This window comes from Heterodontus francisci, chromosome 11 (genome assembly GCF_036365525.1).
Source record: "Heterodontus francisci isolate sHetFra1 chromosome 11, sHetFra1.hap1, whole genome shotgun sequence".
NCBI lineage: Eukaryota > Metazoa > Chordata > Chondrichthyes > Heterodontiformes > Heterodontidae > Heterodontus > Heterodontus francisci.
In genome coordinates, this window is record NC_090381.1 from 30,832,535 (window position 1) to 30,860,219 (window position 27,685).

Genomic DNA, 27,685 nt, shown 5'->3' on the forward strand with positions numbered 1-27,685 from the left:
TGTAATTGACATGACAATTGTGAAACAGAAGGGTTGGGAAGAAACTCATGACATTATTGAAAGAAACTGATCTCTTTTGCAATGTTTGTATTTTTTGGTGCTGTTTGGAAACTGTTTGGCAATGTAATTTTAACAGATTTTTATGAATAAAGTATATTTTGGAAATTAAAAAAAAAGTAGTCTGTTGAATATAGAAGATTAAGGGTTGACCTAAGTGAGCTGTTTAAGATGATTAAAGGATTTGATTGGATAGATGGTGAAAACTATTTCCTCTGGTGGGACAATCCAGAACAAAGAAGGCATAAAACTAGTGTTGAACTGTTCAAGGGTGATGTCAGAAAGAGCTCCTTCACACAAAGGTTACTGAACATCCAGAACTCTCTTCCCCAAAATGCTGTTAAAGCTAGGTTAATTGAATATTTAAAAACTGAGATTGATAGATTTTTGAGAGGTAATCATATGAAGGCATATGGAACTAAGACAGGTAAATGGAGTTGAAGTACAGATCAGCGATGATCTAATTGAATGGGGAAGAGGCTAGAGGGACTGAATGGCCTACTCCTGTTCCCAAGTTCCTATCGTATCATAGTATAGTTATAATATTGTACTGTTGTAATATATTAATATTATACATTTGTATTAGCGTACCCCAGTGAATGGTTGTAATATTATGATAATACTAAAATAAGCTTGTAACATCACTGTTTGCCACAATAACTACCTGAGTCCAATTAGGTCACTGGGTAAAAAAGATCTGGAATGTTTTTTCGTCAGCTTGAGACTTCCAAATCCTCTCTCCCCGAATTCCCATTGCTGGCATGTTATCCATTCTGTCCAGCCTCTGCTCTTTTCCTGGCCAATTCTTCACTCAAGAACAAGCCTCAGATTCTACTCTTCTCTTTCTCCTTTTTTTCTCCTTTTTGAGTATTCCATCTCTGGCTGCACTCCCTCCCTCCCATGAAGGCCACCCTTATTACTGCACCTCTGTTACCTCCCTCATAATAGTTCCAGGTCCCATTGCCCCCAGCTCGCGTTGCTGTTCTGAAGCTCGCGTTACTGTTCCCCAGCTCATGTTACTGTTCCCCAACTCACGTTGCTGATCCCCAGCTCACGTTGCTGTTCCCCAGCTTGCGTTGCTGTTCCCCAGCTTGCGTGGCTGTTCCCCAGCTCGTGTTAATGTTCCCCAGCTTGTGTTACTGTTCCCCAGCTCATGTTACTGTTCCCCAGCTCGTGTTGCTGTTCCCCAGTTCACGTTGCTGTTCCCCAGCTTGCGTTGCTGTTCCCCAGCTTGCGTTGCTGTTCCCCAGCTCGTGTTAATGTTCCCCAGCTTGTGTTACTGTTCCCCAGCTCATGTTGCTGCTCCCCAGCTCATGTTACTGTTCCCCAGCTCATGTTACTGTTCCCCAGCTCGTGTTGCTGTTCCCCAGTTCACGTTGCTGTTCCCCAGTTCGCGTTGCTGTTCCCCAGCTCACGTTGCTGTTCCGCAGTTCGCGTTGCTGTTCCCCAGCTCGTGTTGCTGTTCCCCAGCTCGTGTTGCTGTTCCCCAGCTCACGTTGCTGTTCCCCAGCTCGTGTTAATGTTCCCCAGCTTGTGTTACTGTTCCCCAGCTCATGTTACTGTTCCCCAGCTCGTGTTGCTGTTCCCCAGCTCACGTTGCTGTTCCCCAGCTCGTGTTAATGTTCCCCACCTTGTGTTACTGTTCCCCAGCTCATGTTACTGTTCCCCAACTCATGTTACTGTTCCCCAGCTCGTGTTGCTGTTCCCCAGTTCACGTTACTGTTCCCCAGCTCGTGTTAATGTTCCCCAGCTCATGTTACAGTTCCCCAGCTCATGTTGCTGTTCCCCAGCTCACGTTGCTGTTCCCCAGCTCACGTTACTGTTCCCCAGCTCGTGTTAATGTTCCCCAGCTTGTGTTACTGTTCCCCAGCTCATGTTACTGTTCCCCAGCTCGTGTTGCTGTTCCCCAGTTCACGTTACTGTTCCCCAGCTCGTGTTAATGTTCCCCAGCTCGTGTTAATGTTCCCCAGCTCATGTTACTGTTCACCAGCTCGTGTTACTGTTCCCCAGCTCATGTTACTGTTCCCCAGCTCGTGTTAATGTTCCCCAGCTTGTGTTACTGTTCCCCAGCTCATGTTACTGTTCCCCAGCTCGTGTTGCTGTTCCCCAGTTCACGTTACTGTTCCCCAGCTCGTGTTAATGTTCCCCAGCTCGTGTTAATGTTCCCCAGCTCATGTTACTGTTCCCCAGCTCGTGTTACTGTTCCCCAGTTCGCGTTGCTGTTCCCCAGCTCGTGTTAATGTTCCCCAGCTTGTGTTACTGTTCCCCAGCTTGTGTTGCTGTTCCCCAGCTCGTGTTGCTGTTCCCCAGCTCACGTTGCTGTTCCCCAGCTCGTGTTAATGTTCCCCAGCTCGTGTTAATGTTCCCCAGCTTCTGTTACTGTTCCCCAGCTCATGTTACTGTTCCCCAGTTCATGTTACTGTTCCCCAGCTCGTGTTGCTGTTCCCCAGCTCGTGTTGCTGTTCCCCAGCTCACGTTGCTGTTCCCCAGCTCGTGTTAATGTTCCCCAGCTCGTGTTAATGTTCCCCAGTTCACGTTGCTGTTCCCCAGCTCATGTTACTGTTCCCCAGCTCATGTTACTGTTCCCCAGCTCATGTTACTGTTCCCCAGCTCGTGTTGCTGTTCCCCAGTTCACGTTGCTGTTCCCCAGTTCGCGTTGCTGTTCCCCAGCTCGTGTTAATGTTCCCCAGCTTGTGTTACTGTTCCCCAGCTTGTGTTGCTGTTCCCCAGCTCGTGTTGCTGTTCCCCAGCTCACGTTGCTGTTCCCCAGCTCGTGTTAATGTTCCCCAGCTCGTGTTAATGTTCCCCAGCTTCTGTTACTGTTCCCCAGCTCATGTTACTGTTCCCCAGTTCATGTTACTGTTCCCCAGCTCGTGTTGCTGTTCCCCAGTTCACGTTGCTGTTCCCCAGTTCGCGTTGCTGTTCCCCAGCTCACGTTGCTGTTCCCCAGCTCACGTTGCTGTTCCCCAGTTCGCGTTGCTGTTCCCCAGCTCGTGTTGCTGTTCCCCAGCTCACGTTGCTGTTCCCCAGCTCACGTTGCTGTTCCCCAGCTCGTGTTAATGTTCCCCAGCTTGTGTTACTGTTCCCCAGCTCATGTTACTGTTCCCCAGCTCGTGTTGCTGTTCCCCAGCTCATGTTACTGTTCCCCAGCTCACGTTGCTGTTCCCCAGCTCGTGTTAATGTTCCCCAGCTTGTGTTACTGTTCCCCAGCTCGTGTTGCTGTTCCCCAGCTCACGTTGCTGTTCCCCAGCTCACGTTGCTGTTCCCCAGCTCGTGCTAATGTTCCCCAGCTTGTGTTACTGTTCCCCAGCTCATGTTACTGTTCCCCAGCTCGTGTTGCTGTTCCCCAGCTCATGTTACTGTTCCCCAGCTCACGTTGCTGTTCCCCAGCTCGTGTTAATGTTCCCCAGCTTGTGTTACTGTTCCCCAGCTCGTGTTGCTGTTCCCCAGCTCACGTTGCTGTTCCCCAGCTCACGTTGCTGTTCCCCAGCTCGTGTTAATGTTCCCCAGCTTGTGTTACTGTTCCCCAGCTCATGTTACTGTTCCCCAGCTCGTGTTGCTGTTCCCCAGCTCATGTTACTGTTCCCCAGCTCACGTTGCTGTTCCCCAGCTCGTGTTAATGTTCCCCAGCTTGTGTTACTGTTCCCCAGCTCGTGTTGCTGTTCCCCAGCTCGTGTTAATGTTCCCCAGCTTGTGTTGCTGTTCCCCAGCTCACGTTGCTGTTCCCCAGCTCACGTTGCTGTTCCCCAGCTCGTGTTAATGTTCCCCAGCTTCTGTTACTGTTCCCCAGCTCATGTTACTGTTCCCCAGTTCATGTTACTGTTCCCCAGCTCGTGTTGCTGTTCCCCAGCTCATGTTGCTGTTCCCCAGTTCGCGTTGCTGTTCCCCAGCTCGCGTTGCTGTTCCCCAGCTCGTGTTGCTGTTCCCCAGCTCACGTTGCTGTTCCCCAGCTCATGTTACTGTTCCCCAGCTCATGTTACTGTTCCCCAGCTCGCGTTGCTGTTCCCCAGCTCGCGTTGCTGTTCTGAAGCTCGCGTTACTGTTCCCCAGCTCATGTTACTGTTCCCCAGCTCATGTTACTGTTCCCCAGCTCGCGTTGCTGTTCCCCAGCTCGTGTTGCTGTTCCCCAGCTCGTGTTGCTGTTCCCCAGCTCATGTTACTGTTCCCCAGCTCGCGTTGCTGTTCCCCAGCTCGTGTTGCTGTTCCCCAGCTCATGTTACTGTTCCCCAGCTCGCGTTGCTGTTCCCCAGCTCGTGTTACTGTTCCCCAGCTCGTGTTGCTGTTCCCCAGCTCATGTTGCTGTTCCCCAGTTCGCGTTGCTGTTCCCCAGCTCGCGTTGCTGTTCCCCAGCTCGTGTTGCTGTTCCCCAGCTCACGTTGCTGTTCCCCAGCTCATGTTACTGTTCCCCAGCTCATGTTACTGTTCCCCAGCTCGCGTTGCTGTTCCCCAGCTCGCGTTGCTGTTCTGAAGCTCGCGTTACTGTTCCCCAGCTCATGTTACTGTTCCCCAGCTCATGTTACTGTTCCCCAGCTCGCGTTGCTGTTCCCCAGCTCGTGTTGCTGTTCCCCAGCTCGTGTTGCTGTTCCCCAGCTCATGTTACTGTTCCCCAGCTCGTGTTACTGTTCCCCAGCTCACGTTGCTGTTCCCCAGCTCATGTTACTGTTCCCCAGCTCGCGTTGCTGTTCCCCAGTTCGCGTTGCTGTTCTGAAGCTCGCGTTACTGTTCCCCAGCTCGTGTTACTGTTCCCCAGCTCATGTTACTGTTCCCCAGCTCGCGTTGCTGTTCCCCAGCTCATGTTACTGTTCCCCAGCTCGCGTTGCTGTTCCCCAGCTCGTGTTGCTGTTCCCCAGCTCGTGTTGCTGTTCCCCAGCTCATGTTACTGTTCCCCAGCTCGTGTTGCTGTTCCCCAGCTCGTGTTGCTGTTCCCCAGCTCGTGTTACTGTTCCCCAGCTCGTGTTACTGTTCCCCAGTTCGCGTTGCTGTTCCCCAGCTCATTCTGAATCAAACTGAGCCGCTTTGAAATTGTAGACTCTCTTGCCCACTCTCACTACACTAGTGTCTCTTGGTTTAGCATGCTAACAACCCACTGCAGAAGAGATCCTTGCTACTTCTTCAAAGGGTGCTGCTCCCTCTCAATCTCAGAACACTGAGAAGAAATATAGGGGCTTAGTGATGGGGAGCAATGGGAAAGGGTTCATTCCTAAAAGTACACAGCTGGAGTAATAGGGGTGGGCCTTGTTGGAAGGAGGGCATCTGGAGCCGCAACACTTGGGTTTGGCTGCAGTGAGCAAGCTGAGCGGTACTCAAGCACTTGGCGATAGAGCAAGAGGAGGGGGAAGAGGGGAGGAGGAGGAACTATCGTGATGCCTGAAAATGATTTTTTTTTTAACAATCTGGCCTATGCTAACCAAGTAACACCTCAACCAATCAAGAACATTTTAGGGTCAGTACAATATTGCAATCACACAGATAAGTTTATTCATACAGGTTGACACACAGGAGAGCTCTACCCTCAGACCCCAGTAATAATAAGTTCAGAGTTTGCTGTTCCGAGCATACATTTGGCCTAGTCTTGTCTGTGAATTGGAGGAGACGAATTTGAAGTATTTGGCGAGCCGTTGGCTGGAACCAATTTTAGTACCAACTGCAGGTGTCCAACTGCCGATAGATATTCCGATTGGACAGCCTGTCAATGCAACCTAAGGAAAGGTTGGTGCAGTGCTGATGTTCTGCCACTAGATTCCACTAGCATACTTAGTATTTACTCATTTACAGAACATATACCAGGGGTCTCCAGGAAACAGCAGCATAATTACACCAACTTGTTCCACAGTTTGGTACCTTGGTGAAAATGATCTTTGGCGAAAGCATAAAAGGGGAAATAGCAAATCAGTCCAGCACTTTCTATTTTTATTTCAGATTTCTAGCACCTGCAGTATTTTGCTTTTATTTTAACAAATCAGTTTTTGTTTTACACCCATCATATATTCTTTTTCATTCAAGTATACAGAAAAGAAAACTGGGCAGGGTGTCTATCTAGCTGCCAATTCGCTATCACCTATTTAGTGGATATCCAAGAACCCCCCCCCCTTAAGTCCAGTATTCCTGAAATATGGACATTTGAGTCAGAACTGAAACAAGATTTTATAAGAACAGAAAAAAGAATTAAGCTAACAAGCCCTTCCCATTTCCAAAGACTGACCCATTTACCCCTCTCCTCATATCCCTCAATTCCATTTCTATCCCTTGTCCATTGGCAGTGTGAAAAATTTCCTGGGTCAGGCTTGTTAATTCATTTCACAGTCTTGCCGGTAGATTCCTAGTGTCAGAATCTGAGATCTAGATCTGGTTGGCTTTGCTTGTTGTTCTGCTACAGAATTGTGTTTAATGGTTCCATGGCAATGGTAGATTATCATCACTTACGCATTGTGCTGACAGAGAGATTCAATGCAGATGAGGATTCGGATGTTATCATGAGGTTTGCTGTGCCTTCTTCTCTGATGCTCTCTGTGTTCTGAAGAAAGAGGAAGCGCATTGTTATTAGGGAAAGCATAAAGATTCTCAACTCTGATCAAGGACTTCCAGCACAGTGCCACCCGCAGCAAAGATGTAGGATCTATACTGGAATGAAGTGACCCTTATAACCTCTTGCTCTACTGCTGAAGCCACCATGGTCTTGCCTACTGCAGGGATATGAAAAGCTAAATTCCTGGCACTCCCAGTAGAAAGCATTGCTTGAAAGGGGTGTGGGTCGAGAATCAGCACTACAGTGTTTGCAGCCCTATCTTTATTCTCTGCTCCCCTCAAGTGAGGTCTCCTATTGGGCACTCAGGTTTGTGGATTCATCCTGAAGACTGCCACCCTCATTTTCCATGGGGTTCTCCTGATCTCCTGTAATTTACACTGTCTCTTTTGTGGGGGAGGAGGAAATCGTTCTGCTAATCTCCCACTGAATAAAGAGTGCACTGCCACAGCTGGCTATCACTAAATATCAAAATCAAAAAGAATCACCCACCTTTGCTTGATGGTCCTATATTTGCTGTCTGGATCTAGCAGGAGGGCTTATAATCAGTCAGCACAGTGACGTTGGAAAGTTGCAGATGTGTTTGTAAAATATTGGCATCAAGATAGAGCTAAACAAGTCAAATGGTGTGACAAATGCTAGTCCTCGGTGATAATCACCAATTAGGTCCATTGTGTCCTATGCAGAGCATTGAGTGACCCCTCTATTTGCAGGAGAAAATGCATTATGTCAAGCCTTGGATTTTATTCATCAGTGGTAACTTAGCTGAGTCACAAACAGCAATCATAAATATGTCGACAATGTACTATTTCATTTGAATTGTAGCAAGGTCAAGACTTGGGAATGTTTAGGTGGAAACCACGGCCGCTGTTCCTGGTAAGATTTTCTCTGTTTCTTTGCCGTTGGGTGTGGAGAGAGGTGAGGTGATACAACAGACACTGTCTGGAGTATGAGGGCTGCTTCTCCTCAAAAGGTCTGCAGCATGATTTCAGAGTTACTGTATTCTGCTATTGACTACATCCGCACCTTTCAGGGCGTGCCATAATCAGGTCAGCCTGAACCTGGAGGACCCCATTTCACTTCTTGTGGAAAGTACTACACTGAGCAACTAAAGTTAACACCTGAAAGGGTAGCTCTTCTGCTCCCTGGATATAGATAGGAGTGTGGAGGAGCATCTTGGTTTCCATGAAGCCCTAGAAACTCTGTGCTGGAATGACAGACATCACTTCCCCTTGGTTTTGTTTGACCTCAGCTATCTGCAAATGGTGATTCTCCTGATCATGTTACAACTGAGGCAGGAGGAGTGCACTGTTAATTCAGTCCCACTTCTCCACAGGTCACAATATATATTTAAATTTTCCTACTTACCAAAACAGTCAATCAGATGCTTTATTTGTCCCCAGAATAAAGCACACCGACCATGTTTCTTTAATAAACAACTAAATTATCCATTTATTATAAACCAAGTCTTAACCAATAATGAAGTAAAACATACAAACAAATGGAAATATTAAAGGCCTTTATTTTATCCTAGCCCTCACACACACTTACATACATAACCGGTTAACCGGGAACAAAAATGGATTTTTGTTTACAGCTATTACAAAGAAATAGAAGGAATTAAAAAAACACTTATGCTTAAAAGATATGGAAGTCCTTTGTTTGGCGAGGTGTCCCAAAGTCAAATAGGTGGCTGTCACGAGGAATCTTCCTAGAACAGTTCTTTCCAGGCGATATTGATAACCAGTCTGTTTGGGTAGGCATTCAAAAAGATTCAGCTACAGAAGGCTTCACACAGTTCCTACATCAGGTGTGCAGCAACAAAGGTTTCAATTTGTTTTCTTTTTTCTTGGGATGTGGGTATCGCTGGCAAGGTCAGCATTTGTTGCCCATCCTTAATTGCCTTTGACCTGAGTGGTTTTCTAGGCCATTTCAGAGGGCAGTTAAGAGTCAACCACATTGATGTGGGTCTGGAGTCACATGTAGGCCAGACTAGATAAGGACAGCAGATTTCTTTCTCTGAAGGACATTAGTGAACCAGATGAGTTTTGACAACAATCGATGATAGTTTCATGGCACTATTGCTGAGACTAGCTTTCAATTCCAGATTTTAATTAACTCAATTTAAGCTCCATCAGTTGCCGAGGTAGAATTTGAACCTGTGCCCCAGGGCATTAGCCCAGGCCTATGGATTACTAGTCCAATGACATTAGCACTACGCCACCATCTCCCCCATTCTCATACATTTGATCAAAATTCTTTCAAAGATGCAAGGTTTCTGCAAACATTCAGGATTTCTTCAAATAAAGGAGGCAACAGTACAACTTGATGCAGGATTTGCTTTTCAAGAGCAAGATAAGCAGGGTCTTATTTTCCTGGCAGGTCAATAAGCAAACTCCAACTGCCTGTTTTTAGCCAAACCAACTGGCTTTTCTAACAGTTCAAAATGACAGCCATAAATTCTGACTTATCAATAAGCAAATAGCTCTTCAGGTCAAACCTCCTGCTGTTTATTTGAAATCATTTGCATTCCAGTAAAAACTTGTCTACTGGTCAATCTTCTGATGACCTTCCTTTTAAGAAAAACACCCAAAGTTTAGCTTCTTCAAGATTCCAGAATCCATGAAATCCTATTCAGTTTTTTAAAATAAAGAGATTCTCAAGTTTTAACAAAAAATGGAAACCCTCATAACAATAAGGATCCCCTGTGCAATCAAACCTCTATTTGCAATTTTTGATGCTTTTCTTTTAATATCTTTATAACCCAAACATATTGAGAAACGTTCTACTTTTTGTCAGCTTGACTTAGTTGGATGCATGCTAGCCTTTAACTCACATGGTTGTGGGTTCAAGCCCCCCTCCCAATATGGAAGCCAATCTGTGCACAGCACATAACCTAGGCTTGAAACTTGAGTGTAATACTGATGGATTGCTTCTTTGCTGGGCATGCTGCTTTTTGGATATATAAAACTGAGACCTTGTCCATCTGACCATGGAATAAAAAAATACAATGGCAATGTTTGAAGAGGGGTGGGGACTTTCCAGGGTGTCCTGGCAAACATTCATCCTTCACTCAACACCACGAAAAACAGATTAAGTAGACATTTATCTCATTTGCCATTTAAGGAACCTTGTTGTGCACAAATTGCCTGTATAGCAATAGGTACTACATTTGAAGGGAGTGATCCTTTGGCTTAGTGGTAGCATTGCCACCTCTGTGTCAGAAGGTGCAGGATTCAAACTACTTCAGACAGTCCTGGCATGACCTTCTCATATGCTCAGAAGAGGCTATTATTATCAATGTGGAAGAGGAGGAGGAGGAAGTGCAACAGGAAGTGGAGGAACAGGAAGAGGAAGGGAGGTTACTGTGTAGACAGCCCTTTTCTGTCTGGCCTCTATGTAATGAAATAACTATTGAGCGATACCAGTAAGCTTAACCACACCTCCCCATTCACCAACAGTGCATACTCCTTACCTTTCCTCTATCACTAAGCATCACATCATCCTCTTTCAAGCAACACAAAAATAAAAACTACCGTAAAATACAGATTCCAATCCAAATTTATAAATTCAATCATGACATAATGCACACAAAAATAAACTAATCACTCTTGCACAATGAACAGTGCAGGAAGCACTGGCTGTAGGCAGCACTCATGTAAATCGTAAGCAGCACTGGTGTACTGCATTGGAATGAACGGGCACGGGATTAATCACACACCGTAATCCCAACATCCGTTTTCGGGAGTTAGCCAATTTCTCTCCCATAGAATATAAAAACAAGGAAGTTATACAAAACCTTGCTAAATCACCGGTTAGGCCTTAGCTGGAGTATTGAGTCCAGTTTTGGGAATCACTCTATAGGAAGGATGTAAAGGCCTTGGAGAGGATGCTGAGGAGATTTACTGGGATGGTACCAGGAATGAGGAACTTCAGTTATCTGGAGAGACTGGAGAAGCTGGGATTATTCTTAGAGCAGAGAAAGTTAGGGAGATTTCATAAAGGTGTTCAAAATTATGATGGGTTTTGATAGAGCAAGTAGGGAGAAACTGTTTTCCAGTGGCAGGAGTTTCAGTAACCAAAGGACACCGGATTGAAGATAATTGGTAAAAGAACCAGATGGGAGATGAGCAGAATTTTTATTTTTGCACAGCAAGTTGTGATCTGTAACACACTGCCTGAAAGGGTGATGGAAGTAGATTCAAGAATAAAATTCAAAAGGGAATAATATGTATACTTGAACAGGAAAATCTGCAGGGCTATGGGGAAAGCACAGGGGAATGGGAGCTCTTTCAAGGAGCTGACATGGACACAATGGGATATAAGATTCTATGAAAGAAGAAATTTGTTGATGATTTTTCCATCAGTATAATATATCTTCCAATAACATATACCTGGATGGCTTAAGATTCTCCTAACCGTTTTCTGGCGTGACTGCAAATAAAAGGAAAAGTTCCCCTTTTACAGGTAACAAATGTAAAACCTGGCCAGATCAAGGAATATGCAATCTAGTGATCAAATTTGGCAAGTACATTAAGCCACTATTCAGTGAAAGGTACTCTGTCTGTAAGGCAATCTACATAACACAGGTATACAATAGACTTTTTCCCTATTAGACTTAGAAGAGATTCCCTGTCTTAGAAGAGATGTGTTCCCATTACCAGTCTCTAACATGAATTTTGCCTTATGAGCTCAGGATAAAGCATGGTTAAAAAACACCAATCTTATTATTGCAGCAAACTATGTTTGCTTCAGCAGATGAGCAGCTTCAAAGGGAAAGTAAATTATTTTATCTATCGCAGTCTGATAAAATTGGAGACATTTTGACTGTTCTTATCGGAACTGTTTGAGATATGAATACAATGCATCACTACAGCAACATTTCTCTAATAAATTCACTTAGCCCTTACAGGCAGACATCCAGCTGTCTCTTTATTCCCACACAACCAATTGGTTTCCTGATCTCCTTACCAATATGGAGGTTGGCAGAGAACTGGTAGAATCCTGCCACTGGGGCCACGTATTGGCCACTGGTCAGATTCAGGCCAATTCCTCGCAGGAACACACCGTCTTTCTCAGGCTGAAAGAAAACAAACCTATTTAATAACTAGGCAGGACTCATTTTCAGTGCTTCTCAATCAATAATTCCAACCAAGCAAACCTTAAGGATTAAGATCCCAGAGTACATAGTCTACAGATTTCTCTAACTTCATGCACCTCATTTACTTTAATTAATGCATTAAACCATGTCAAATAAATGGCTTCATGCCTTTGTTAATCTGTGGAATGTCATGCTAATATGTTAAGCATTTGGTAACATCACCAACAGGAACTTTGGATCTAATGTAAGCAGCATGGTTTCACTTTGTATTCTTACTGCAATTAGAAAGAGGCTTCCATTCCATCAAAACAGAAAGTGCTGGAAATATTCAGCAGGTCAGGCAGCATCTGTGGAGAGAGAAACAGAGTTAATGTTTCAGGTCAGTGACCTTTCACCAGACCTTTCAAGGTCACAGACCTGAAACATTATCTCTGCTTCTCTCTCCACAGATGCTGCCTGACCTGCTGAGTATTTCCAGCATTTTCTGTTTTTATTGCAGATTTCCAGCATCTGCAGTATTTTGCTTTTACCTCTGTTCCATCAGTCAGGGTTGGATTGAAATGCAGATCCTTGGCGTGCAGGTCAAATTGGGTGAGACAGCAGCAGAAACAAGAGAATCAGGCAGTGAGATCTACTGCCATGTACACACCTTAACTTCACTCCCCACCCTCACTTGAACCATTGTTGGCCATACACTACATACAAATACCAATGAGGAGGTGCGATGCTTTTTCCCTCTTATCTGCCCCTCATTCCACCTGCTGGTAATCCCAAGGGTATGACCAGGAAATCCTCAAACTCTCAGGTAGGAAGAAGAGGACACCGTATAACATAGAATTATTAGACAGAAGCAGGCCATTTGGCCCATTCGATCCATCCCAGTGTTTATGCTCCACACAAGCCTCCTCCCACCCTTCTTCATCTAACCCAATCAATATAACTTTCTATTCCTTTCTCCCTCATATACTTACCTAGTTTCCTCTGAAATACATCCATGCTAATTGCTTCAAATATTCCTTGTGATACCTTGTTCCACATTCTAAACACTCTCTGAGTAAAGAAGTTTCTCCTTGATATATTAGTGACTATCATATTTATGGACCCCAATTTTAGTCTCCCACAAGCGGAAATATATTTTTACACCTACCCAGTTGCACGCCTTCATAATTTTAAAGATGTCTATCAGGTCACTTCTCAGCCTTCTCTTTGCGAGGGAGAAAAGCCATAGCCTGCTCAGCCTTTCCTGATAGTTATACCCTCTTAGTTATGGTATCATAACTGTAAATCTTTTTGCACCTTCTCCAGTGTCTCTGTGTCCTTTTAATACATGACGTTATACTGTTCACAGTACTCCAAGGTTAACAAGGTCTTAACAAGGTTCTATATAGGTTTAACTTAACTTCTCTGTTTTTGAATTCTTTTCCTCTAGAAATGGACCCCAGTGCTTTGTTTGCATTCTTATGGCCTTGTTAACCTATGTTGCTACTTCAAATGATTTATGAATCTGTAACTTTAGATCCCTTTGCACCTTTACCCTATTTAGGCTCTTATTTTCTGAGGGATATGTGGGCTCCTTATTCCTCCTATCCTATCAATGTACCACCTCACACTTATCCATGTTAAAATTCATTCACCACGTGCACTCCCATTCTGCAAGTTTGCTAATATCTTCTTGCATTTTGTCACAGTCTTCCTCAGTATTAACTGTAATCTCTCCAATTTGGTGTCATCAGCAAATTTTGAAATTGTACTTCTGATTCCTGAGTTCAAATCATTTATGTAAATGGAGAACTACAGAGGTGTTAATCTCTTTTTCCTCTACTGCAACACCAAATACCTACCATAGCAGGCCTTGGTTTTGGCTGAGGCCTACAAAAACCTTAGCGATATTCTTCTTCATCTCCTTTAAGTGGCCCCCCAGCTCCTTGGATGCTGTAGCAGGAAAGTCTGCTGCAGCTCCATAAGGATTTCCTGGACACACAGTGCTGGGCTCCTGGTGTGTGGTGGGTGCCAGCCCTCCATGTTAAGTGACCCTTGACCCAAAATAATGAGTCTGGATCATGCTGGGATCAGGCAGGTGGGTGCAACTCCAGTCCCAATAACTAAAGTTCGATTAAGGGAATGGAACCACCCAGTTCTCCCTCATCAATTATCTTATTAATGCAAGACATGGTATATATTCATGTGTATGCTGCTCACCAACATTAGTGTAGCAAATTACACTGGTCATGGAGGTTGAAAAGTCACTCACAATATGAAAATTCTGCAGCTCCTTCAGACTTTTTCTGTTCATCACAAGGTCATCCTTTAGCTTGCAGTGGAAGGCTGCCTCCAGCCTATGGTGTTGGCCCGTCTCCCTGGGTAACAGAGGGGGAAGGGTGAGACTGCCCTGAACTCCTGGACATTCCTGGCACTTTTCCTGCAATGTGATCCTATTTCTTTCTTCAACCACTTCTGCAGAAATAAAAATCAATCTAAGTTGGATATAGGAGGACAATGTATCCAATCTGTTCATTCATAACTAATTCAATAATGTTTGGATTTTTCTTATGATAGTTTGAAGTTGTGTTATTCTGCATTCCTTCTCTCTTTCCCATTTTCTATATTTCTGTGACATGCACTTTGCTCAGTAGAGAGAGCAGGTAGGAGATCTGGGTTGCTACTGCACCATATATACACATAATTTGGCCATGGGCATAAAGGGACTAATATTAAAATGTGCTGATGATGCCAAACTGGGGGATGCCAAGTCAAGAGATTGCAGATGATAGGTAGGCTTCTGCTGTCGACAGATGCAGTTCAACATGGATAGATGTGAAACAAAAGCAGAAAATGGAGCAAACATGCAGCAGGTCAGACAACATCTGTGGAGAGAATAAGGCAAGTCAACATTTCTGGTGTGGACCCTTGGTTAAAACTGATAAATGCGAAGTCTATTTGGGATAAAGAAGAGAATGGAAATGAACACAAATGGAGTGAAGTAAGAGTCATTCCGAGTACACACACGTTGATCAAGCGGAACACTTACACAGAACAAGGGGTACAAATACACATATCAAAGGGGACAGATACACAGATCTAGAGGTACGGATACACAGAAATAGGTGTACATGTACACAGATCTAAGGATACAGATCCAAGAGTACAAATACACAGATCCATGGGGACAGAAACACAGATCAAGGGGTACAGGAATGCAGATCTAGGAATGCAGATACACAGATTTGGAGGTGCCAATACATAGATCTAAGGGTACAGATAATACAGATCAAGGGCTACAGATACAGAAATCTAGGGGTCGTCACAAGAGCTTTGTTTTTTTAATTGAAAGCTGAGAATTCTGTGTGCTTTTAAAAACTGAGAAAAAGGATTTTTCTCTGTGAACATTGAATGCTGAAAGTTTGTGTTTGAACCGAGTGACCCAGACTGCAAGGCACCTGTTTCCAAGCAGCTCAATGGGGAAATGATAGGAAGATTTACGACTGTCACATGACTTGATTGTGGGTTTTAGTTTTAATTTTGCAGTGTGAAAAAGACCAGGGAGTTGGAAGCAGCTAGCAGTGAGCTGGCTGGGACCTGTGTTTGCAGACCAGAGGTAAAAAACCATACTCTCTAAAAAGATGTGCCTCTCTTGGAAAAAGAATTCGTACATTTGAGGTGTGGTTGTGATCTGCCTGGAGAGAGGAAAAGACCCCTGGCGAGTGGAAAAGACCCAGGAAAAGAGGAGTTGCTACTCTCTGTGGAGAAAGGCTCAGTTGCTGAGAGGAAGCCCTGCATTTTAAAAAGTAACAAATTCCTATTGCCTCCTGTCTCTGAAAATCTCTGCCTCAGGAGTGATCCCTGTTGCCTCTTATGTTTTGGGAGATCCTGAAAGCTCAAGAAAACTTCAATTGCTAGACTGCTATTTCAAAACCCAAGTAGACCTGTTGCTACACACTTTGCTGAAAGAATTGTGTGAAGCCTGCTGCAGACGAAGTGCCATGGATGCCTACCCACCACAGACTGTTCATCAACCTCGCCTGGAGAGACTTTGAGTGACATCTGGCTATTCGACTCTGCGACACCTCACCGACTATCAGAACGTTACACCCAGTTAATTTATTATTCCTAAGAAGCAGTTGGAAAGAGAGAAGGCTTTTTTTCCCAGTTAACCGGTTTTTGAATGTATCTGTGTGTGCATGAGGGTTAGGAAGAATAAGGAGTTATAAAATCTTTTCATATATAGATTTATCTCATTATTATTTAAAACTTAGTTTATTAATAAATAATTAATTTTGTTGTTGTTTGAAAAAACCTGGTTTGGCATGCTTTATTCTGGGGAATAAGTAAAGTGGCTATTTTCTGGTAGGTGGGAAAACTTATTTTTGATATGCTCTGACCTGTGGAGTAGAGAGGTTTCGGGAGGAAATTCCAGAGCTTAGGGCCGAGCCAGCTGAAGGCATGGCCACCAATGGTGCAGTGATGAAAACAGGGATGCTTAAGAAACCAGAAGTGGAGAAGCGCAGAGATTTTGGAAGGTTGTAGTACTAGAGGAGGTTACAGAGATATGGAGGATTAAGGCCATGGAGAGATTTGAAAACATGGATGAGAACTTTTAAATCGATACATTGCTGGATCAGGAGCCAGTATAGGTCAGCGAGCACAGGGGTGATGGGTGAATGGGACTTTGTGCAAGTTAGGATATGGCCTGCAAAGTTTTGGATGAGCTCAAGATTATGGAGGGTTCAAAGTGGGAGGCCAGCCAGGAGAGCTTTGGAGTAGTTGAGTCTAAATGTAACAAAAGCATGGATGAGGGTATCAGCAGCAGAAATGGGCAATGTTACAGAGATGGGAGCAGTCGCTGTTGGTGATGGAGAGCAAATGGGTTTGGAAGACAGTCCCATTTGTATTAATTATTGTTACAATTACAATTTTAAGTATTAAAATGTCACATGTGACTTTACCTTTCAGCATTTCTTTGAATTCCTTCAGTAACACTTCCTGTGTGACAATAGCCCCTGGGGGGCCCTGGGGTCCTGGGGGACCTGGTGGTCCTGGGGGGCCATGCTGGAAAGTACAAACAAAAAAGGCTGTTACTCAGTTTGCAGTAATATTACAGGTTTAGATTGAACCATTGCCCTCTTTAGCCCCAATGTACCATCATATGCACCAACTCAGCTCTCAGTCGCAATGTTGTTCTCACATTGGTGGCGAATATGGGACATAAGGACATAAGAAATAGGAGCGAGAAGACCATATGGCCCCTCAAGCCTGCTCCACCATTGAATATGATCACAGCTGATCTTCTGCCTTAACTCCATTTCCCCGCCCATTCCCCATAGAACTTGATTCTCTGAGAGGCCAAAAATCTGTCTATCTCAGCCTTAAATATACTCAACAATGGATCATCCACAGCCCTCTGGGGTAGAGAATTCCAAAGATTCATAAGCCTCTGAGAGAAGACGTTTCTCTTCATCTCAGTCCTAAATGATCAACCCCTTATCCTGAGACTGCGCCCTTGTATTGTAGATTCCCCAGCCAGGGGTAACAACCTCTCAGTGTCTACCCTGTTAAGGCCCTTCAGAATCTTGTACATTTCAATGAGGTCTCATCTCATTCATATAAACTCCAGAAAGTGCAGACCCAATTTCCTCAGCTTCTCATCATAGGAGAACCCTCTCATCCCAGGACCCAATCTAGTGAACCTTCACTGTACTGCCTGCCATGCAGGTATAACTAACTTCCCTTAGATATGGAGACCAAAACTGCGCATAGTGCTCAAGGTGTGGTCTCACCAAAGGCCTACACAATTAGATTAGATTAGAGATACAGCACTGAAACAGGCCCTTCGGCCCACCGAGTCTGTGCCGAACATCAACCACCCATTCATACTAATCCTACACTAATCCCATATTCCTACCAAACATCCCCGCCTGTCCTTATATTTCCCTACCACCTACCTATACTAGTGACAATTTATAATGGCCAATTTACCTATCAACCTGGAAGTCTTTTGGCTTGTGGGAGGAAACCGGAGCACCCGGAGAAAACCCACGCAGACACAGGGAGAACTTGCAAACTCCACACAGGCAGTACCCGGAATCGAACCCGGGTCCCCTGGAGCTGTGAGGCTGCGGTGCTAACCACTGCGCCACTGTGCCGCCCTTTGTAGCAAGACTTCCTTATTCTTATACTCCAATCTCCTTGCAATAAAAACTAACGTGCCATTTGCCTTCCTAGTTGCTTTCTGTACTTACATGCTAACTTCTGTGTCCCTTGTGTGAGTATACCCAAGTCTGTTTGTAGACCAACATTCAGATGCTTCACGCCTTTTAAAAAATTTCTGCTTTTCTATTATTACTACCAAAGTGGATAACCTTACACTTTGCCACATTATCCTCCATCTGTCACCTTGTTATCTACTCACTTAGCCTGTCTCTATTTCATTGCAGACTCTTTGGCCTGAATTTTCGTTCCGGGGTCGGGAACCCGACACCCAGATCATTTCCAGGTCCTGACCCTACTCTGCAGCAGCGTCACTGACGCGACGCTATTTTTAAATGCAAAGGACCTAATTACCCAGGGGATGAAAGTGCCGTCCAATTTGCAGTGACAGGACCAGCATGGAGGAGGGACTCAGTAAAGGAGGGCCCTTTAAAAAGGCAAGCAGCAGGCATGGCTGGGCTTGCTGCTCACTGAAGAAATGGAGCAGCACAGGACCTCCACAAAAAGGGATAGAACAGGCAGGCATGCAGGGGCAGCCTCATGATTCTCAGACACCTCCCTCAAGGCATTAGCAGAGGCTGACAGTGAGAGGAGAGACATCACCTTTCCACCATGGATGGAGGTGGCGAGTGAGGTCAGCGGCAGGGGAGTGACCCGAAGGACATGGGTCCAGTGCCACAAGAGAGTCAATGATTTCATAAAGCCTGGAAAGGTGAGTAGAGAGCGGCACCTGGTTGACAGGTGACCTGCTCTGTACGCAACTGAATACAGATGAACTGAACTCACAGAATGCCCATAGGTCTCCCTAACATTGTCAGATCATGAGTCCAGTTTGATCTCTGAGACTGCAGCCAACACTTCATATGGGGTGATATTCAGTACGGGGCATCACTGATGAGGGCACCAGTTGATGCGAATGTCATGTTGGAATAGGTGAAGGAGGGCATCATACTCATGAATCTTTCTTTCCTCATCCTGCAGGAAAAGAAAGCCCACAATGCCCATGAAATGGCCAGAATGGGTGGTGGTGTGCCCAAGCTGCACAGTCTAATGCCAATGGAGGAGGCAGTACTGGATATTGCCAGGGTGCCAATGCGCTAGTCCATGGGCAATGGGGAGATGGGAGGCTGAGATCAACAGAGTCATTTGATAGCTCTATCTTGGGGTGAAGGACATGGAGGAGACTCCTGCCCAATGCACGCTTTGGCTCTTCGATCAATGTCTTCTATGGGGTTGGTTGTGTGGGGGCACACGATGAGTAGGCTGACTTCTTATAACCACCTTCTTCTGACTCCCACAGGGCTAGTAGCTAAGGGGGAGTGCAGTAACGAAGGACAAACGTCACCATCCTCCTCAGCAGGGGGAGAGCTACTGGACCCAGCACCGTCACATCATTCCTCAGCACCTTCCACCAACACAGACACACTGACGTTGGTGGGGCCACAAACTAGCTTAGAACGTGGAGCACTGGATGAACCTCACATCATGTGTGAGCAGGAGGGTGAGGCAGAGTCAGCTGTGGGCAGTCCCCCTCAGAGGACGGAGAACAAACACAGTGATGCTCTGCTGGGCGAAGATACTGTGCCTCGAGTGTCACAGACAAAGATGGTCTTCCTGGAAAATCAGAGGCAGATAAATTCCCATTTGTCAGAAATTCCTGAGGAATTGAGGAGCCATGGGCAGGCAATGGAGGAATCCATGCAGTGCATGTGCTTTGTCGTGACTCAGGGTCACATGAGCTCCTCCATTAAGGCAACCTCTTAGAGAGCCATATGGAGCACCACTTTGAGTGGATGCATGAGCAGTGCACAGATATTATCACAAGAGTTTTGTTTTTGTTTTTGTTAAAAGCTAAGAATTCTGTGTGTTCTTGAAAGCTGGGAAAAGGGATCTTGTGAACACTGAACGCTTTACTTGGCATTTGAAGTGTACAGACTGCAAGACCTGTTTCCAAGCAACCAGGAAGATTTATGACTGTCTTGTGAATTGAATGTTGGAAGTTTTAGTTTCGCGTTGGAATTAAAAGAGACCATGAAACTCTACAAGGAGCAGGCTTTGAAATCTTTGCTTTGCCTTGCTTGGAAAGAAAGGAAGACCCAGAAAAGTGTTACCAATCTCTGCAAAAGAAGCCTTGCATCTCTTAGAAAGATATTCTACATTTAAGGTTTGGTTTTGACCTGCCTGAAGAGAGGGAAAGACCCAGGAAAAGAGGGGTTGTTACACTCTGTGGAGAAACGCTGCTTTGGAGAGTGGAAGCCTTGCATTTAAGGTGTAGCAGACTACTATTGCCTCCAGTCTCTCAAGAATCCCTGCCTCAAGAGTGATTCCTGTTACTCCTGTGTTTTGGGGAGATCCTGAAATATCAAGAAAGCTTCTACTGTTAGACTGCTCCTTCAAAATCCAAGTAGACCTGTTGCTACACCCTTTTGATGAAAGATCTGTGTGGCACCTGCTGCAGGTGAATTGCCTTGAATGCCTACCCATCACAGACTGTTCATTAATCTTGTCTGGAGAGATTTCAAGTGGAATCTGACTATTCGACTCTGGGACACCTCACCAACCTGGAAATATCCTACCAGACCGTGACAACCAATCATTTTATAATTCCTAAGAAACAGCTGTAATTCGAAGCATCCTTTTGAAACCGGTTAACCGTTGGGTTTTGAATGTATGTGTGTCTGCATGAGGGTTAGGAAGAATAAGAAGTTATAAAATCTTTTCATATATATATATATTTATCCCATTATTGTTTAAGATTTAGTTTATTAATAAATAGTTAATTTTTTGTTGTTTAAAGAAACCTGGTTTGGTGTGCTTTATTCTGGAAGATAAATAGAGTGTTTAGTTTGGCTATTTTTCGGTAGGTGGGAAATTTTACTAATATGCTGTGACCTGTGGAGTAGTGGGACTGAATTAACAGTGCGTTACTCCTGCCTTGGTCGTAACAATATGCACAGAAAGGGTGAGATACTCTGTTGCATTGACAGTTCAGTGTCGCTGATGGTGCTAAGACACTTGGAGTGAATACCAGCTGCTACCCAACCGATGGCCTCACCCAGCATCCAAGGGCACCAGGAAAGGGCTGAGGCAGTCGAAGCAGCCGATGAAGGGGCGTCATCCTTCGGCACCTCACCCCTCTGACTCAGGAATCATCTGTGCCGCAAGGTCCTGTGACAGAGGCTGCCCCCGCAATGATGCTGGCGTGGCAGCCTGTGGAGGAGCCCCCACAGGCATCTCGGCCAGAGGCAGAGACTAGGGAGCAGGCTGCCTCCATCTCATCCCCTGCCACAAGGGGAGCAACCGACAGAAGTGGTAAGGAAAGAAAGGTGCCACGCCGTTAATTTCTCTTAATGTGTCATCTGGGTGCTGTTTTCCACATTTGTTTGCTGTTTTGTTTTCATTTTAATATCAATTGTTTATGTAATCAAACTGATATGTGTGTTATTGATGCTTCATGTCAAGGGGGATGGAGTCTCAGGGTGGGTGGGGGTAGGAGGGGCCTAGGATTGCTGTGTTATGTTGGAGAATGTTGATGGTGGAAACCTCATTCTCCATGGTTACGGTTGTCAATAGGACTCCTCATATATGGGTCATTGTGGGATGATTGCTCTCCATGCTGGAAAGTGAGTTATGGGGTCATTTGTCATAAGAGTTCAGAGGCAATCAGGTGAAACGCTGCTGATCCAGTGGCCCTTGAGGCTATGCCAGCCTGTTGTTTGCCCTCAGGTCCGGGATGACATCGGCAGGCATCCTCCAATGCCTGGGCACCAGCTACCTCTCGAGCAATCCCTTCCTCCTCCTCTTCTTCCCTCTCCGAGGTGGAGTGGTGTTTTATTTAGAGATACAGCACTGAAACAGGCCCTTCGGCCCACCGAGTCTGTGCCGACCAACAACCACCCATTTATACTCTTCTTTGGCCTCCTTGTCTCGGGAGACAATGGGTAAGCGCCTGGAGGTGGTCAGTGGTTTGTGGAGCAGCGCCTGGAGTGGCTATAAAGGCCAATTCTAGAGTGACAGGCTCTTCCACAGGTGCTGCAGAAAAATTTGATTGTCGGGGCTGTTACACAGTTGGCTCTCCCCTTGCACTTTTGTCTTTTTTCCTGCCAGCTGCTAAGTCTCTTCAACTCGCCACACTTTAGCCCCGCCTTAATGACTGCCAGCCAGCTCTGGCGAACGCTGGCAACTGACTCCCACGACTTGTGATCAATGTCACAGGACTTCATGTCGCGTTTGCAGACGTCTTTGAAGCGGAGACATGGATGGCCGGTGGGTCTGATACCAGTGGTGAGCTCGCTGTACAATGTATCTTTGGGGATCCTGCCATCTTCCATGCGGCTCACATGGCCAAGCCATCTCAAGCGCTGCTGACTCAGTAGTGTGTATAAGCTGGGGATGTTGGCCGCCTCGAGGACTTCTGTGTTGGAGATACGGTCCTGCCACCTGATGCCAAGGATTCTCCGGAGGCAGCGAAGATGGAATGAATTGAGACGTCGCTCTTGGCTGACATACGTTGTCCAGGCCTCGCTGCCATAGAGCAAGGTACTGAGGACACAGGCTTGATACACTCGGACCTTTGTGTTCCGTGTCAGTGCGCCATTTTCCCACACTCTCTTGGCCAGTCTGGACATAGCAGTGGAAGCCTTTCCCATGCGCTTGTTGATTTCTGCATCTAGAGACAGGTTACTGGTGATAGTTGAGCCTAGGTAGGTGAACTCTTGAACCACTTCCAGAGCGTGGTCGCCAATATTGATGGATGGAGCATCTCTGACGTCCTGCCCCATGATGTTCGTTTTCTTGAGGCTGATGGTTAGGCCAAATTCATTGCAGGCAGCCGCAAACCTGTCGATGAGACTCTGCAGGCACTCTTCAGTGTGAGATGTTAAAGCAGCATCGTCAGCAAAGAGGAGTTCCCTGATGAGGACTTTTCATACTTTGGACTTCGCTCTGAGACGTGCAAGGTTGAACAACCTGCCCCCAGATCTTGTGTGGAGGAAAACTCCTTCTTCAGGAGACTTGAACGCATGTGAAAGCAGCAGGGAGAAGAAAATCCCAAAAAGTGTGGGTGCGAGAACACAGCCCTGTTTCACGCCACTCAGGATAGGAAAGGGGTCTGATGAGGTGCCGCCATGTTGAATTGTGCCTTTCATATTATCATGGAATGAGGTGATGATACTTAGTAGCTTTGGTGGACGTCCAATCTTTTCTAGTAGTCTGAAGAGACCACGTCTGCTGACGAGGTCAAAGGCTTTGGTGAGGTCAATGAAAGCAATGTAGAGGGGCATCTGTTGTTCGCGGCATTTCTCCTGTATCTGACGAAGGGAGAACAGCATGTCAATGGTCGATCTCTCTGCACGAAAGCCACACTGTGCCTCAGGGTAGACGCTCTCGGCCAGCTTCTGGAGCCTGTTTAGAGCAACACCGAGTCTGTGCCGACCAACAACCACCCATTTATACTAATCCTACATTAACCCCATATTCCCTACCACATCCCCACCATTCTCCTACCACCTACCTACACTAGGGGCAATTTACAATGGCCAATTTACCTATCAACCTGCAAGTCTTTGGCTATGGGAGGAAACCGGAGTATCCGGCGGAAACCCACGCGGTCACAGGGAGAACTTGCAAACTCTGCACAGGCAGTACCCAGAACTGAACCCACGTTGCTGGAGCTGTGAGGCTGCAGTGCTAACCACTGCGCCACAGTGCTGCCCCGGATCTTCCTTTTCATCCAGCTCCAGGTCTCTTTGTATTGCCAAATTGTGCAGGGCACAGCAGACCACAATACGAGATATTCTGGCTGGCTCATGCAGGAGGGCACCACCCGACTAGTCAAGGCATTGGAAGCGCATCTTCAAGATGCCAATGGTCTGTTCAATGCAGGTCTGTGGTAGTAGATGGCTCTGGTTGTAGCGTCTCTCGCCATCCGTGTCTGGGGAGCAGACAAGTGTCAGGAGCCATCTCTGTAGGGGATAACCCTTATCCCCAGCAGCCATCCACAGAGTCTGGATGTGAGCCTGAAGAGGTACGGCACCTGGGGCTCTCACAGGACAAAGGAGTTCTGACAGCTGCCTGGGAACCAAGCACAGACCTGCAAGATTCACTTTCTGTGGTCACCGACGAGCTGGACATTTAATGAGTGGTAGCCTTTTCTGTTCAGGAATTTGGCTGGCTGGTGTGTTGGTGCAATGATGGCTAAGTGGGTTCAATCGACGACCCCCTGGACCTGAGGGAATCCATCGATGATGGCAAACCCCAATGCCCCCTGTACTTGCACAGGCCCATCTGTCTCAAAATAGGTGTTGTCCCCCGCCATCTGGAATATGGTGTTCGTGACCTGCTTACTGCCACCCAAACCACAGCTGATCCCTGGAACAACCCAGTTGCATAAAAATTCAACACCATTGTGACTTTGATGGCTCTAGGTAAGGGACTGCCATGGGAACAGTGAAGACTCAGGTCATTGTGGACCAGAGCACACAGGACTGAGACTACCTGCCTGGATAGGCGCAGCTTCCTATGGCGCTGGCACTCTGTCATTTGCAGGTAGCTGACTCTTGAGCAATACACCTTATGTCTTGGATAGCACCGTCTTCTCCTTGCAGCTCCGTTGCTGTGTTCCTCTGCCTTCCTGTCCAGAAGGTTGCATCTGCTGAACCTTATCCTGGCTGCTCTGTCCAATGTCAGAGTAGCCTGTTCCCATCTCAACACCCTCAGCTGGCGCTCGTTCATTCACCAGGGCTTCTCCTGCCAACTCCAGCTGCCCAAGTGATGCCAGCAGCCTCACGTCCTTCTCCTGATTCCTACTGCTCATCACTCACAAAGGCAAGTATTTCAGCTCCAATGGCTACTCTGTGCCACAGTTTGAGCAGCTAAGCTTTATTTTGTGCTTCTATAATATGTCAAACAGCCCTTCCAATAGCCCTCATGAGTTAAGGATCAGCCACGATCCTGTTGAATGGTGGAGCAGGCTCGAGAGGCCATATGGCCTACTTCGGCTCCTATTTCTTCCATTCTTTTGTTTTTCTCTGTGACAGCCTATGTTGTTTCACAGCTATCCTCATTTCTTACCTTTATACTTTAAGTCAAGTGTTTTCTTGTGGCAATCTCTCTAGCTTCTTCGGTATCATATTGATGGCCAAGATGATAGTCTTCCACACCTGTTTGACCCTCTGGTTATCATTCAATAACAACACTAACAACTTGCATTTTTGGCACCTTTAGCATTATAAAATATCACAAAGTACTTCACAGGCGCATTATCAAACAGTATTTAACACTGAGTCATATAAGGAGGTATTAGTTCTGGTGACCAAAAACTTAGTCAAAGATGTAGGTTTTAAGGAGCATCTTAAAGAAGAATAGAGAGGTTCAGAGATTAGGGAGAGAATTCCAGAGCTTAGGCCCCAGTTGGCTGAAGGCATAGCCACCAATGGTGGAGTGATGGAAATCAGGGTGCTCAAGAGGAGGAGGATAATTGGAGGAGTGTGGATATTTCAGAGGGCTACAGGAGGTGGAGGGATTTGAAAACAAGAATGAGAATTTTTAAATTGCAGCGTTGCTGGACTGGGAGCCAATGTAGGTCAGTAAGCACAGGGACATTGACCAGAAACGTTAACTTTGTTACTCTCTCCACATATGCTGTCTGACCTGCTGAGTATTGCCAGAACTTTCTGTTTTTATTTCAGATTTCCAGCATCATTTCTCATCACTAAATGCTGCTTCATAACAACTGAGGAACTTTATGTGCACAACACATGCAATAGCCCATCTTACAGCTTCATGGGTAAGAAATTCAATAGTTCCTCCCAGTACACAAGTTGGGATCTAGTGATTAGGAGCCTTAGACAAATGTATCTCAGTGCCTCAAACCTCTTTAGGTTTTATTTCTCCAGCTTTGGTCTTTGGTGTATCTACCCTCCTTTTGCTTCATCATTGGGAACAGACTCTTCAGCTGCATAATAAAAGCAAAATACTGCGGATGCTGGAAATCTGAAACAAAAACAAGAAATGCTGGAATCACTCAGCAGGTCTGGCAGCATCTGTGGAAAGAGAAGCAGAGTTAACGTTTCGGGTCAGCGACCCTTCTTCGGAACTGACAAATATTAGAAAAGTCACAGATTATAAACAAGTGAGGTGGGGGTTGGGCAAGAGATAACAAAGGAGAAGGTGCAGATTGGACCAGGCCACATGGCTGACCAAAAGGTCACGGAGCAAAGGCAAACAATATGTTAATGGTGTGTTGAAAGACAAAGTATTAGTACAGATTAGGTGTGAATATACTGAATATTGAACAGCAAAGTGCAAACCTGAAGAAAAACAACCTGAAAAAAACAGTGGGTAAGCAAACTGAACAAACTAAGATGAAATGAAATAAATGCAAAAAAAGATTGTAAAAAATGTAAAAAGGAATGTAAAAAAAAAGGAAGAAAAAATAACTAAAAATGACTAAAAATGAAAGTAAAGTGGGGGGCTGTCAGACATGCTGTTCCTCGAGCTTGCGTTGATGTTCACTGGAACACTGCAGCAATCCCAGGACAGAGATATGAGCATGAGAGCAGGGGGGAGTGTTGAAATGGCAAGCAACCGGAAGCTCAGGGTCCTGCTTGCGGACTGAGCGGCTGCATTGGCTGCATTATCTGGAACTCCTTTCAGGAATTGCTTTTCCACTTCACGCATCACCTTTAAAAGCCATCTCAAAATCCATCTTCCTGACCAGAATCCTGGAACCCCACTTATTTCTACCTCCATTGCTTGGTGCTGATTTTCCATTTATGAAGCACCTTGAGGCTTTATTTTTATGTTAGAGGCACTTTTATCAGTGCAGGTTATCAGATACACAAATCGAGGATTGGAGTACTATGGATATGGATACAGTAGTCCAGGAGGGCAGATACACAAACTCAGTGGGTGCAGATGCACAGACCTTGGGGTGCAAGTTGTTTTTGTTGTTGGTTTAGTCTGGCTGAGCTACCTGGTGCAATGGCTTTCTCTTTTGAACGGTCGAGGCTTGCTCCAATCGATAGCATCCACTCTGCTGTGATATTATCCTCCTAAGAAACCAGACTCTGTGACTAACATTGAAGCCTCATTCCCTCACACACCAGCCAACCCAACCAATCTGGTGGTGATACCTAATCCTTCTTTTGTTAATGTTCCATGTTCAGTTCATATTAAATTGTCAACAGAACTGCAACCTTTCAAATTTCAAACAAGCTATTAACTTAATTTAACTTATATATGATAACTGTGACTGGCACAAAGTCAATTCATCACCTCATCCTTTGCCACGTGATAATTACCTGTGTTTTACGTCCTCTTCCTTTGTTCTTCTTCCTGTCATTGACACCCTTCTCAGAGTGTTCTACAAACAGAAGCCAGCTGTCGTGTGGGTCCACAGGCATATCTGGTAGCTGCCAGAGAAAAGATGAAAAGTAAAGCTGCAATCCAAATCCTGAGCAAGGAACTGAGTTATGGAACATAGTCATAATTTGGCGTGGACTGCAAAAGCTTTATATGAGCTGAGAATGAACTAATTCAGGTAACATTGGGCAATGTTCCCAGTAGAACTTGAGTTTTATGTCTTTAATATTTAATTCTGGAGACCGGAACAATGTTAACTACTTAGATCAATGTCACTGTCAAGCATTCTCAGACCAGCGACAGCATGGATTAAATGCAGAGTAAAGCTTGCTCAAAACTGGGACATCAACAACTTGCCGGTAAGTTAGATGAAGAGTAAAGCCCATCAAGCATTCTCAGGTTTGGTGCTGCATGGACTAAATACAGAGTAGTGCTGT

At 45.5% G+C, this 27,685-nt stretch overlaps 1 protein-coding gene across 1 annotated transcript in view; it reads right to left on the reverse strand.

Annotated features, from left to right (window-relative positions):
• The window catches only part of LOC137375169 (erythroferrone-like), a 305,058-nt gene that overhangs the window by 42,256 nt on the left and 235,117 nt on the right, over nucleotides 1-27,685 (reverse strand). The window contains exons 2-6 of the mRNA XM_068041920.1: nucleotides 27,188-27,298; nucleotides 16,625-16,727; nucleotides 13,933-14,135; nucleotides 11,552-11,660; nucleotides 6,481-6,571 (exon numbers count right to left, since the gene is read on the reverse strand). Coding sequence (XP_067898021.1) covers nucleotides 6,481-6,571; nucleotides 11,552-11,660; nucleotides 13,933-14,135; nucleotides 16,625-16,727; nucleotides 27,188-27,298 — 617 coding nt within the window. The remainder of the gene's footprint in view (nucleotides 1-6,480; nucleotides 6,572-11,551; nucleotides 11,661-13,932; nucleotides 14,136-16,624; nucleotides 16,728-27,187; nucleotides 27,299-27,685) is intronic.